The following is an 11253-nucleotide window of genomic DNA, read 5'->3' on the forward strand; positions in this document are numbered from 1 at the left end:
GCTACAGTTTCTATTTTTTAATTTTTTGCCGGGTGGAGCGCCTTGATATTTTTCCAAAGGAAAAAAAAAGCATTGATCAAAAAAGAAAAGAAAGTTGATGTTTGACCATAAACAATTCATAACACAAGTAGACAAAGCACATTATATCATATATATGCATATAATTATTTGTGTTAAAACATTACTAATCACTCTGGCTTAGTTGCAACAGCGTTATTTGCATTTCATCATCAAGTCTGCATAAAGTTAATGTTCACAGATAGAGCTGCCAAGGACCTTGAGAAGGATAAGCACAATGTATACTGAAGTGGAGCATTAAATTATTCATCAAGTACAATACTATGAGAGTTTTACCTTAATTCTACTTCCAACCATACATCACAGAATGAGTATCAACGAATAAAAATGCATACTAATGCAGACTAATTCACTGACTCTTCCCATTTTCTGGAAGAACATTTAACTTGTTCACTGCCATTGACGGCTATAGGCGTCAAGGATCCATTTTTTTCTGGGATGGCATAAGGGCAAAGACATTTTAAGTTCCAAATTAAACTCGATACAAGTATTTTGGAAGAATCTAATTTCACACTGAACACACAATTGATTCAATCATCAAGAGAGCAAAAAGCAATGTGATTCAGTCTTCAATGCAAAATTGAGGGTTTCCGTTACAACTGTGTTTCTATGTGTCGTCTCACCAGTTGCCTAGCAACAAACTCCTCCCTGGTCCCGATGCGCACGTGTTCATAATTGCAGGCTCCTTTGTGAAACTTAGCTGAAACAAAGAACAATAGCGGCGCATGATATGATTACCGAGGATGAGGAACAGCTAATTTCCGTGTCGGGCGTCGATGACGGCGTGCTGAGCGTTGGACGTCCGCCGCGGGCTGCTCCATCCAGGCGTGGAGGTCGCCGCCCCTGAGAGATGCTTGATTTGAGTTTCTGGATAGCTTGACCGGGCACGGGGAAAAACCATCGACTTCACCAAAAGACCTGCAGGATCCGCATTAAACAGCTCATAAAGAGTGAGGCTCCAACAAAGATTTTGGTCGATCCCCTACCATTTTATCACAAGATTTTTGTAGGGGACGAGGGATTAATCAACGATTGACCATTTTGTCTGTTCATACTCGGATAATACATAAAACGGAAATAGTTGTATTCTGTCCTCCGTGTGTGTCAGAACACAAATTGACGAATAGCGAACAGCCTTCAAGAGAAATGAAGAGGCTGGACTAAATTTGAGCTGTTTACTGTTGTGTTCAATTTCTGAAGGTTATGTCTATCTAAATACAACTTTTGTCTGTCGAAATACAACTTGAAATTAGAAAACTACTCAAAAACGCCTGAAGAGGGAGGCAAAACAACACAAAAACTCTGACAGGCCATGACAAGTTCATTTTTTTCGGGTGCGGCCCGGTACCAGTTGATCCACGGATCAGTAACGGGCCACGTACCGGCGGTTGGGGACCCCTTTTTAGAAGGAACAGAGTGGTTTGCTATGCTAGTCCTTATTTGAAGGTGACAAGCGAGTGGTGCTGTTTCGGCACTAACCCAGGTCATGCCTCATGAAGGATGAGCGCCTAGGGCTGGACTCTGAAGCCGACGTGCTTTCAGTGGAGTTGGACTCCACAGAGCGCAACGATGGGACGCCTGCGCTGAGCGGACACGGTTTTGGTTTGGCGACGGACGCTGTGTTGCTCCATTCTACACAACAACAACAAGACCCCTGTCAGCATCTTTAGCCAATCTAACGCCGGATTACTTAGGCAAGTGCACCTGAGTGTTCCTCAAGGCGAAATTTTCCAAAACACAAATGGACCCTCCATTGTCTTCGAACATTTTCCTTCATCAGACAGTAGAAGAGGAAGATAAAAATCCCTGGAAAAACAACACAGTAGATCATGTTACTAAAATGGAATATATTCTTGGTCATCAGATAGAGCGTGAGCTTTCATTGGGAAAGTATTTGCCCACCTTGAAGGGTGTTGAGGAGAGAGAAGATGTAGAGCAGGACCACCCGGGCTGGCCCCCAGGTGAAAAATCCAGTGGTCCAGGTTAGTCCGAGTAGCAGAGTCAATGTGGCGAGCACCTTCAGGTCATGCATCACACCTTGGCGGGTGCCAGCAGCCAAATTACTGGTCTGCATGTGGCGAATCTGGGTCAATACCACCACAAAAATCTGACAGAAGCACAATATGATTAAATTGCATAGGTGCAATTTCACATCAGTAAATTACATTTGGGACAGAATTTGAACTTACGGTGACATTAAAGAGAAACACCAACAAGGCGTAGGCCACTACAGACACGTAGAACGTCACGTCATCCTGCACCCAACAACTAGACGTACATTGAAATACGGTTAGCGTAAACGTGGATTTGTGGCGATATCGCAAAAATGACCATACAAGTCGTCGGCGTTATCAAGCGGCTCAAAGCTGCTCCAAACATCAGTGTGGATGTGATTGCCGTAAGCTTCTCTTTTCACGATCAATACCAGCATACAAATCACCAGTGGAATGCCTGCAAGCACAATGAATAAATATAAGTTTGTGTCGATCGTTTTTGAAAATACTATTTCCAATTCCTATTGACCATATAGATAGATAGATATATAGATAGATAGATAGATAGATAAGCAGTTATGCTAGGAAGCTAGCATAGCTATATAGCTAGATGACCTTATAGATATTGATGTAAATATATAAACACATAGGTATGCTGTTCATAGGCATAAATATAGAGGGATCACTCACCCCATCCCAGTAAACAAAACTTAAGTATGTACGCCGTCACGTAGACATTGAAGACCTTCACGAGGGCCAAGTACATGTTGACGCCCTGGAGTCCCATCCAAGTGAAGGACGCCAGGAGGAAGTAGTGAAGCGTTGCAGCAGCGGCCACGCATAGGCCTTCTATGCCCCATGAGGAGAGCCAAGAGTCGAGCAGGAACGCCAAGTTCAGGCCCAGCAGGGCTACAGAGAGGTTGATGAGGATCTGCGAGGGGTAGTCTCCACGGAGCTTCCTGAAGGAAATGAAAGGCGGCGACGTTGCGAAAGGCGCAATCAAGCGTCGCCGGTTCAACGTTTTGGAGTCTTACTCGAAAGCTGTGTAAGTGAGGATGGTGATCCCTAGAAACAGGGAGGAGAGCCCGCACCCAACATAAGAGATGATGGTCAGAAAAAGCTCATTTACTTCATCCAACGGAGCCCTGGAGACATCCTGAACACAAAAACACACGCTGCTAAAATTCCACGAGTGAGGACTGCTCCATAGGTGGAAAGGAAAATGGAAGCGGTTGTCTGTATGCGTCCTGTGATATTGTGTAGTACAATTACCAGAAGAACTCCAAAGTGTGTGAGATGATCACACAAGCACGTGGTGAAGTCGACACTGCTGTTGTGTACCCTGCAGCCGCGAGGGTCCCAGCCTCCGTGTCCACCTGGCGCACACACATACTTCAAGTCACAGCAAAAAAGTCAGCATCTTCATTTGAAAGGATTGACTCCTTACTGTTCTCCAGGAAGTTCCAATACACGCACTGTGTGTTCATATGGGCCTGACACATCACAAAATGCATTCAACAAAAGAAGTATTTACAGATTTTGGACTTGGACTTTGTCATATTGATGATAGTGATCATACATATTTGGGCTGGAGATGATGGAGCGTTATTCGGATCTCGTCTTGGAGATCCTGGATGGGGGAGGTGCTGTTGCTGACACTAGTGGACACCACAAAGCTGTTGAGGACTTGATTCTTCTGCTTGGTCTGAAAATGCACAAAAATATATAGGGTATATAAATGATAAATGTGTTCTACTCCAATGATACGCCCCTGTCCAATCCAGTATTTGCAAAAAGTACCTTGAAGAGCTCTGGAGCGCCATAGAACTGAAACAGGACCCTTGGTGGACTCTGGTTCTGTGGGAAGTTGTTCTGCAGGATGGACGGCAAAGTGACAAAAGCCACTGCGCCTTCAAGAGGGATCCTGTTGAGAAAAATCTGAAACATAGTTTTGAAAATCATTATTTGCTGAGCTAGCCCCGCCCAGTTTGCCAGTATGCGCGGACTATGCTTTACTGGGTAAAAATCTATTGAGCTCCACGGGCGATTGTATCTGGACCAACCTCAGGTTCGGAATCGGCCCCACCAGAAAGCACTCCAAAAGTCAAACCAGCAAAGTGTCCCGGAAGCACGTCCACCATCGAGACAGCCACGGCCGGCGCCACCAGAGTGGACGAGCCCTGGAATCCCACCATGCAGTCTCCCACCGCCTCTGTGATGTTCAGAATCCTCGGAGGAGAGCGCACAGAAAATGAATGACTTTCTTACTAATCAATGACTTCGTTGCTTCATGTGGACTCTTAAAACACGTCCAAATATGTCTTTGGGATTGAATGAGTTCACGTTCCCTTACATATTGGTGAAAGGCAAGAGATAGCTGTGGGACTTGAGGATGTCCGAGACGGTATCGATGAGAGCTTGGCCCAGGTCGGCGGTCACCACTCTGACGTCCACCGCGTCCTCCAGCTTGTCCAGCACCGTCCCCAGCTCGCCGTAGCTGAGCTGGGAGTGGTTGCTCAGTAAACATTCGATCATCTCCACCACGTCCAAGGCGTTCTCTGGAGATGGAAAATTCCTGTATTTCATTCATTCATACGTATGACGTATGGTTTTGTGACAAACCGGGAGTGACTATGACGTGGTCCAGATCATGGATGCTTTCCACCACTAGGTGGCACTCTTGTAAGTTTGGCTCCATCCATTGGGTGCTGAGGCTCAGTTTACTAAACAAAAACATTGAGGAATCAATATCACCATTGGCTTTGCCCTCAAAAGAAATAAATAGCATCATGTCATCCCATATTTTGCTTTTTTGAAACGGTATTTCCATCATCTTGCTCAGAAGGAATACGAACACTGCGTGAGACGCATGCTAAGCTTCTGATTAATGCTTTTACAGCTCTAAGTCAACACACGCCGCCATGTAAATATGTACCAGTGGAAGTAATCAGAACTCACCAGCACACATTTATTGAAGCTCTCATGTTGACACAAGAGTATTTAATGAGCCGCCTCCAGGTCACGATGACGCTCACTGAATTCTCTTTGTAGTGTGTTCTCATGAGAATTTAGTATCTCTCAATTCAACTCGATTTTTGGGGGGGAAAAAACTCTTACATTGGATGACATTGAGTTTCTAAAACAAAGTAATCTCTAGATTTTGAGGAAAGTACTACTTTCACTTCAAAATTCACTCTTTTCCTGTGAAAACTTCTATTTCATTGACTAGTGGTTCTCAAAGTGAGGTCCGAGGACCTCCAGGCGTCCGTGAAATAATTTTGGATATTAATAAAAAATAATATAAATTTCTGTTAATTTCATTTGATCTTACATTAAATTGTGAGTGTATTCATGACGCTTCCATAAATGAATCAATTCAACCAGTTTAATATATTTGTAAAAATGTAATCATTTTGATATTTGTCAACCAGACCCACATAATCTTATTACATTTTTACTAAATATTTAGCAACAACCCCGTTTGTTATGAGGAAGCGTGCAATTTGCAATTTTTATGTTGTAAACTTCTTTATGTCTGAAAAGTAACAAATATACTTGTCAAATTAAATATGTCGGTCAATAAAATGGCCATAGATGTGAAAATCCAGTCCTCGAGGGCCGGTATCCTGCACATTTTTGCTACTTCCCATCCCAAACACACCTGGTTCAAATGGTTAAGTTAATTTTCAAGCTCCTGCAGAGCTTGCGAATGAGCTAATTATTTGAATCGTGTGTTCTGGGGGAGAGGAACCTGGAAAACGTGGATTCCGACTCTCGAGGACCGGAGCTTGACACCCCTGCGAGTCTATCGGAAGGTCTTAAAAAACATATTCTTTTATTGAAATCTTATTTTTTTTTAAATCCTCTTCAATAAAATTGTAATTTCCACTGATAGTTGTGGTTCTTACCAGTGTCTAGTGGCGTTGCGCTGCGTGTTTTTGGGACATGGCTGCGTGCTGTTTTTTCCTCCCAAAGTGACAGGCCACTCAAAGAGGCCTTTTCTCGTCTGCTGACTCTCCGCTTGACATGTCACAATCACTGAGAGAACACCAAAAATTAAAAAAAAAAAAAGTCAAGCAGAGGCTTACATCGTCAACAGTTCAACCTTTCCCCTCTGCCTACTTACATATGCGGCTTATTTGTACATCCTGGGTTGCTATGGAGACGGCGCCTTGGATGTAAGGTTTCTGAAGCAGGTCTTGTATCAGCGCTTCCGTTTCCTCAGCGTGTGTGGCCGATGATAACACCCGAACCTGGAAGACCAAGCTCTGCCTGCAAGAAAGTGTTGTCACAAAAGTATTCATTTTGGACAAAAAAAAAATTGAATGTACACTTACATCATCACTTGCAGCTACAAAATCCACAAAAAAAAAACACACACAAAAGCCACACCACAATGCCTAGTAAGCATCTACCAATATGTATGCTGGTACGGAGGCCCTGAAGTGCAAAACACATAAACAGAAAACTAATCATACAAAAATAGGTAATTGCAAACAAAAAACAAAAACACCTCACAAGAGAGAAGCAAACAAGAAAAAGACATACAATAAAAAAATAAAATAATGGATATATTTGTCCATGGGATCTGCTTGTTCGAGATGTCAGGCAAACTACCAATACTACCTTTGCGATCGACCGGTCAACCGCGACGGGCGCATTGGGCAAGCATACCTGATAGCTCTGGGAAGCACCTGGAGATTGAGAACCACCATCATGTGATGGGACAGAGTATCGCTGAGCTGTGAAGAAACAGGAATACTCGCCTCAAGTAAACAATTGAGAGTCAATTTGGAGAAGATGAGGGGCCTCACCCATGTGCTGAGAAGTTGGTGGGTGTCACATTCTCCTTTTATGGACACGTTGACCTGCACTTCATAGTATAGCTCTAAATGTGGCACAAAAATATCATCAAATTTGGCCTACTGAATCTTCTCGAAGCCTAACCTGACACGTGATTGCGTGTATGGAAAAGTACCGGTAAGCTTTGTTGTCGTGACGGGTGGACGCTTCGTCGGTTCCGAAGGGAAACCGTCTGGAAGCGCATTAGACAATTAGCATCTGTTGCTATTGTAATAAGTTCTAAAAAATGGATCTGCTTTCCTACCAACGGGTGTGGTGTGTATACTGGTTTTGTCAGCCAGCAGCTGGATTAGACCACTGGGCTCGTGGTGGGGGGTCTCCAGTTTTGCATGAATCATCTGCTGCATCGCTGCTACGTCCATGCTGGGGGTGATGTCGATATACACCAGGCCTTCAAATCTACACCGGACAGCCATCGGAATTTAGGACTTTTAAGGACTATTAAGGCTAATGTCAAATTTCTCACCTGTTAATATTGGAAGAGGCCCAACGCACCTGAGAAATAAAAGACAAATTCAAAAACTCAATATAATTATTCCCTCTGCAGTCTATTCGTTTGTGTCCAATATAGTGGACATTGGGTCTATTTTTAAGGGACATCCTGGTCTTTCCTATGATGCTGGTAGGAAGGGATAGAGGGGGTTATAATAGAATACATTTTTCTGAAAATTTCACCAAAGCTACCACACCCCTGCACTGATGTCATCATCATCATATTTCATGCTGTCTTGCTTCTGCATCTCTATGTTTTCTTCCACAGCCTCCTTTAATTCTCACTCTGCTCACTTTTCCTGCTCCCTCCATTGTAATGTTGAAATAATAACAATAAATTCATATAAACTGCAAGGAGGATGATACTTACATATAATAATATCAATAATAATAATTACAATATTACAAACAGTGCAAAATCCTTTTATTGGTTTTGCAATTGCTGTTAATAGTTTTAGAAATTAATAATATAATAATTTATTAAAAAAAAAAACTTAATGGCCAAAACACGCCAGCTCACCTTGTCCCCACTTGATGTATTCGTGTTATGAAATTCTGCGCTAGATCTGTAAAAAAAAAATAGCAGTCACGTGTTAAGATGGAATTCAATGGACATTTGAAGGCCCGATGAATTCAAACGTCAATATTGTGTTTCACCTGCTCGCTTCTAACACATACACGTGGTGTAAGTCGATGTTTGGGGGCAACACAGACTTGAGCTGAAATGGGTCCAAATACGTATTGAAATTGTTAGTGTCGCAAAATCACCTTCACCAGCCGACGGGCTAAATGCATTCCAGTATAAAACAAGAATACCCAGCCTTGTGTGATGTTTCTGGCTGCGTAGAGCTCCGTGTTGTTCCCGTCATAACGAATGATGATGAACTTGAGGCTCACGGTATAAACGGACCACTCTGGACCACGAGAAAATCTTCGATCATTATTTGGAATCTGGAAAGCCTGTCACTAAGAAGGGCGGTGAAATTTTGATCCTCGATACTGACCACAGGTGAGGGAGTGATCTGGTATGGGGGCACAGATCTGCATGTCCCATTGCTCCCTGCTCCAGCGCACCACATCTCCCTCGGTACACCGCAAAGTGTTGACTTCCTGGCTGCTGCGTAGTCGGTCCCACAGGCGGAAGAGCGACAGGCTTTCCAAAAAGCCGCCGGATGAACGGTAACGCGAGGCGCCGTTCACCACGTGGTGGGCTGTGCCGAGGGTGAGCGTCCCATTGGCGGCCATCTTGCAGCAGGAAGTGGAGATGGGCGAGCGGCCGGTGTTGTTCTCAGCTGTAGAATGGATAACTTTCAAGTTTGGGGGATTTACAGTGGATATAAAAAGTTTACACACCCTTGTTTGAACGCCAGGTTTTTAGGACGTCAAAAACTGCGCTTACCCGCTTTGAGATCCATCTGGGTTCCGTTGACGTAAAGCGTGGGCCTGTCTTTGGTGTGCGACCAGGTCAAACATAGTGAGTGCCACTCTTTTGGAGCGAGAACAACGGGGGTGGTAGTCCACTCGTTGCCCAACAACCAGACCACCACAGCATCGTCCCAACCTCCCAAAGCTAAAATGGCGCACTGAAGCTCCGGATGGCGGTACATAAAGGCTGTCCACGGCTCGCTAGCAGGAGCCTTGATGTAGACCAGAAAGAACATTGCGCTCAAATTTTTGAACATATCTATTGTATTTCAATTTCCTAGCTAAAACAAATCAACTAAGGACATTTTTCTTCCTAAAATAAATATGTAAAATAGATAGACAAACTATGTTAGATATTTGGCAAAAACATAAAATGTATTAAGTGGAAAGCTATGCTATAACAATGACTTGCCATTGATATTTGAAACATTTAATTGATTATTGTAGCTAGCGCACTAATAATGACCAAGCAGTTAGCAAAAAAACTGAAATTATTTAAATTTTCCTAGGACATATTTCTTGAATAGCTAGGTCAAATAGATACAAATGTTAAATTGTTAGCAAAAAGACTTGAAAGATGTGTTAAATAGAAAGCTATGACAAGGCAGTTGAATTATAATGAACATAATAAACATTGAAACATTCATCATTTAAATATGTTGATCATTACATAGGCTAAGTAGCTCGCTCGTTAAAATGGATCAGCTAGCAAAGAGAAAGAAATCTTCCTAGAATATATTTACTAACTAGATAGCTTCAATAGATATGATTAATAACAAAAAATGTAGAAGTGTAGAACGCTGTAAGCCACTGATATTTTAAAGTTTGAAACATAAACATTTAAATGCGTTGATAGTTTCTGAAGCTACCTCACGAATAAAGATTAGCTAGCAGCAAAGCAGAGAAAAATAAAATTGTCTTCCTAGTATACATTTACTAAACAGACAGCAAAGAGTGAATTGTAACAACTGTAAAAATGTGAACTCACGGTGAAAAATTAACGATTGGAAGCTAATTTTGGAGGAAAATGTTAAAGATGAAATGTAAATGTACTTAGAAGTTAATTTACTGAAATGTTGTTTTCGTTTCAGTCGTTTTCCTGCCACTGGAGGGAGCCCGCGTGCTCACTTGACTTGTCAGAAATCTACAATCTCGTTTTCAAACCCCCATTGACTTTTAGTTTGTTGTTGTTTTTTTTTTTTAAAAGAACCTTGAATTTGAGGTGGAGGCAGACGGTGAGCTGGTCCATGGTCGGTATGAAGACATGAGGTTCCAGTCTCCAGTGCATGCAGCCGACAGTGAATTGGGCAACGTTGCCCCACAAACTGAACATAGGCTCTGGATAGATAGTACACACAACATACAATAAACATTAGCGTTAATACTATAACCGAAAAGGAATCACAACTAAGAAAATGTATCACTTCACGATGCTACTTTTATATCCAAACGTTCATATTCAACTTTAGCGTGCATGTTTGATTTCACCTGGCTAAATAAATAAATACAATTAACTAAACGCACCCTGTAGGATTTGATATCAAAATAAATACGATACCTTGAATCGCTGAATTGCCATTGCTGCTCAACAAAGTCAGCGTGAGCACCAAGTTGGAAATTTTGGAGAGAAAAATCATCAGAAATCTATGGGGAGTAAACATATGTGTCTTTTTCTCCCCTGTAAAAAAATCAAGGTCAGTTATTGAAAAGTGCACAATTTTAAGCAGTTCATGCAGAAGTGCAGAGATTACGTGAACAAAATAGGAATTTACCTGGTTCAAAAAATAAAATCCTACTTCAAGGAAAACTACGTTGTTTTCTTTGTCGCTCCAGCAGATTCTATTGTGTGCGTTGATTTGGGTAAGAGAACAGCAGTGAAGCAGAGAGATAAAGAGGAACTTACACGCATATTGTATGCACACTTTACAGCGGACTCTAAATCACCACCGTACGATCATTTCAAACAAAACACAAGTCAATCGTTTAATTATATCTACTTGAGTATTTTTTTGAAATACTGTCAAATGTATTTCACATACGAGTTTTTAAAACGGATAGTTGAAACAGATAACATTTGCGTGACGTAAACTTTAAATACAACTAGTCTGGCAAAATTGTTGGATTAAAAAAAACAAAACTCGAGCCACCGAATTTACTGATTCCTTCATATACCCCAAGGTCGGTGCTTCTCAATATTTGGGGGGATTTTGAGAGCTATTGCAAAAATATTTTTCTAAATCACATTAATAATTATGATTTAGAAAAAAAAAATGTTTAGTGCAATTCAGTTCACAACTCCTGCAGACTTTGACAGAGCACTACAGCACCACCTGGTGCTGCGGGTGTGCAATAACAGTGTGAGAGAGAAAAAGAGGGACTCAAAAATGTGACAAAACACCGG

At 42.0% G+C, this 11253-nt stretch overlaps 1 protein-coding gene across 4 annotated transcripts; it reads right to left on the minus strand.

Moving 5' to 3' along the window:
• Positions 1 to 27: 27 nt before the first annotated feature.
• adgrg4b (adhesion G protein-coupled receptor G4b) lies at positions 28 to 10746 on the minus strand. Of its 4 annotated transcripts, none has more exons than XM_088441806.1 (30): positions 10625 to 10746; positions 10411 to 10530; positions 10063 to 10190; positions 8827 to 9064; positions 8432 to 8719; positions 8244 to 8341; positions 8085 to 8146; positions 7948 to 7993; positions 7402 to 7430; positions 7180 to 7334; positions 7051 to 7107; positions 6887 to 6960; positions 6747 to 6814; positions 6199 to 6344; positions 5981 to 6110; positions 4695 to 4795; positions 4426 to 4630; positions 4136 to 4301; positions 3873 to 4010; positions 3652 to 3777; positions 3520 to 3565; positions 3345 to 3448; positions 3107 to 3228; positions 2763 to 3031; positions 2415 to 2529; positions 2268 to 2346; positions 1981 to 2185; positions 1783 to 1884; positions 1558 to 1710; positions 28 to 996 (listed from the first exon to the last, which is right to left on the minus strand). In XM_088441806.1, exons 2-30 carry the CDS (start codon positions 10511 to 10513, stop codon positions 833 to 835), a joined length of 3717 nt encoding a protein of 1238 aa, XP_088297932.1. In that variant the 5' UTR covers positions 10514 to 10530; positions 10625 to 10746; the 3' UTR covers positions 28 to 832. The 4 variants fall into 4 exon arrangements, with proteins under 4 accessions (XP_088297932.1, XP_088297933.1, XP_088297931.1 ...); XM_088441807.1 differs by having other exon boundaries at positions 28 to 921; positions 8432 to 8734; XM_088441805.1 differs by having other exon boundaries at positions 8432 to 8734.
• Positions 10747 to 11253: the final 507 nt, after the last annotated feature.

Source organism: Hippichthys cyanospilos, chromosome 18, assembly GCF_059441005.1.
Source record: "Hippichthys cyanospilos isolate Australia breed blue-spotted pipefish chromosome 18, RoL_Hcya_1.0, whole genome shotgun sequence".
Lineage (NCBI taxonomy): Eukaryota > Metazoa > Chordata > Actinopteri > Syngnathiformes > Syngnathidae > Hippichthys > Hippichthys cyanospilos.

Excerpts from the sequence above, each read along its gene's own strand:
- adgrg4b (XM_088441805.1), bottom strand. The coding sequence starts at position 10,513 with ATGTTTACTCCCCATAGATTTCTGATGATTTTTCTCTCCAAAATTTCC. Across the intron at positions 8,147-8,243 it reads GAAACATCACACAAGGCTGG|CTCAAGTCTGTGTTGCCCCC; the intron begins GTATTCTTGTTT and ends GACCCATTTCAG. Across the intron at positions 1,711-1,782 it reads TCGCCTTGAGGAACACTCAG|AATGGAGCAACACAGCGTCC; the intron begins GTGCACTTGCCT and ends GTTGTTGTGTAG.